General features: G+C 59.5%; 1 protein-coding gene across 1 annotated transcript in view; it reads left to right on the forward strand.

The window, feature by feature from the left end:
* Positions 1 to 6: 6 nt before the first annotated feature.
* The window catches only part of Dok6 (docking protein 6), a 376,031-nt gene continuing 375,062 nt past the window's right edge, over positions 7 to 975 (forward strand). The window contains exon 1 of the mRNA XM_015499571.2: positions 7 to 74. Within this exon, the coding sequence (XP_015355057.1) occupies positions 9 to 74 (66 nt within the window). The 5' untranslated portion in view covers positions 7 to 8. The remainder of the gene's footprint in view (positions 75 to 975) is intronic.

A 975-nucleotide genomic window follows, 5' to 3' on the forward strand; every position in this document is an offset into this window, starting at 1 on the left:
CGCTGGCCATGGCCTCCAACTTTAACGACATCGTCAAGCAGGGCTACGTGAAAATCCGCAGCAGGAAGCTGGGGGTGAGTCGCTCGCTCGGTTTTCTCCTTCCCCGGCGTTCGTTTGGCCCCGCTGGCTGCTTGGGGAGTGGGGGCGGGGAGAGGTGTGACAGGCGCGGGGACGGGGGCCAAGAGGGACCCGGCCCTCCCGCGGACTGTCCGCTTGTTGCTTGACCGGGCTAGGGACCCGCACCTGCCTGGGGGACTCTGCAGACCGGGGCTCCGGAAGCTCCTTGGTGTCTATCCTCAAGTGAGCAGGGCTGATTTCGACCATACTGAGAAGTCCAGTGGACCAAGGGGATCTTCAGTTCCGAAGCCTCCTCGGAGGAGATTATACACGGTGCAATCCACACAACGAGCTGCTCTCAAAAAGTGTGCGCCTTTCCGTAGAACTGCTCGGTGTGCAGACGCCCGAGTGTATCTGCGTGTATTAAGAATCACCATTTTCTGGTCCCCGCTCTCCAAGCCCATTTCGAAATTCTCTTGTGATGCACCATCAGCGCCCTGCGAACCGATCGGCTATAGCAAGCGAATTTCATGTGCCCTTAACAACTGCCCACTGGCAATCTGCCTCTTTCCATGTGTGCTCCCGGGCAGGTGTACATGCGCCGGTGAGCAGGCAGGTGTGTGTGCACCCTTCGCCCACCCCACCGACACTGGAAAGTCCGCGGAGCAAAGTTACGGAGACCTTCTCCTACTTTCTTCTTCAGAGGCGTTTTGCCCGACTTGGGAGAGGCAGTGTAGACCTCGGGGGTGCCAAACTTATGTAGCGACCTGGGGAGGAGGTAAAAAGGGACACGCTGGTGGTTGTAGATGACCTGGGATGTAGACAGAAGGGGGCAGGATAGGAGAGGCGGGCTCCTGGGTGAAGAACTGCCTGGACTGGGCGGACGCAAGGAGCGGAGGAGCGATGGGGTACGGGGAG

Source organism: Marmota marmota, unplaced genomic scaffold (genome assembly GCF_001458135.2).
Source record: "Marmota marmota marmota unplaced genomic scaffold, marMar, whole genome shotgun sequence".
NCBI classification, from domain to species: domain Eukaryota; kingdom Metazoa; phylum Chordata; class Mammalia; order Rodentia; family Sciuridae; genus Marmota; species Marmota marmota.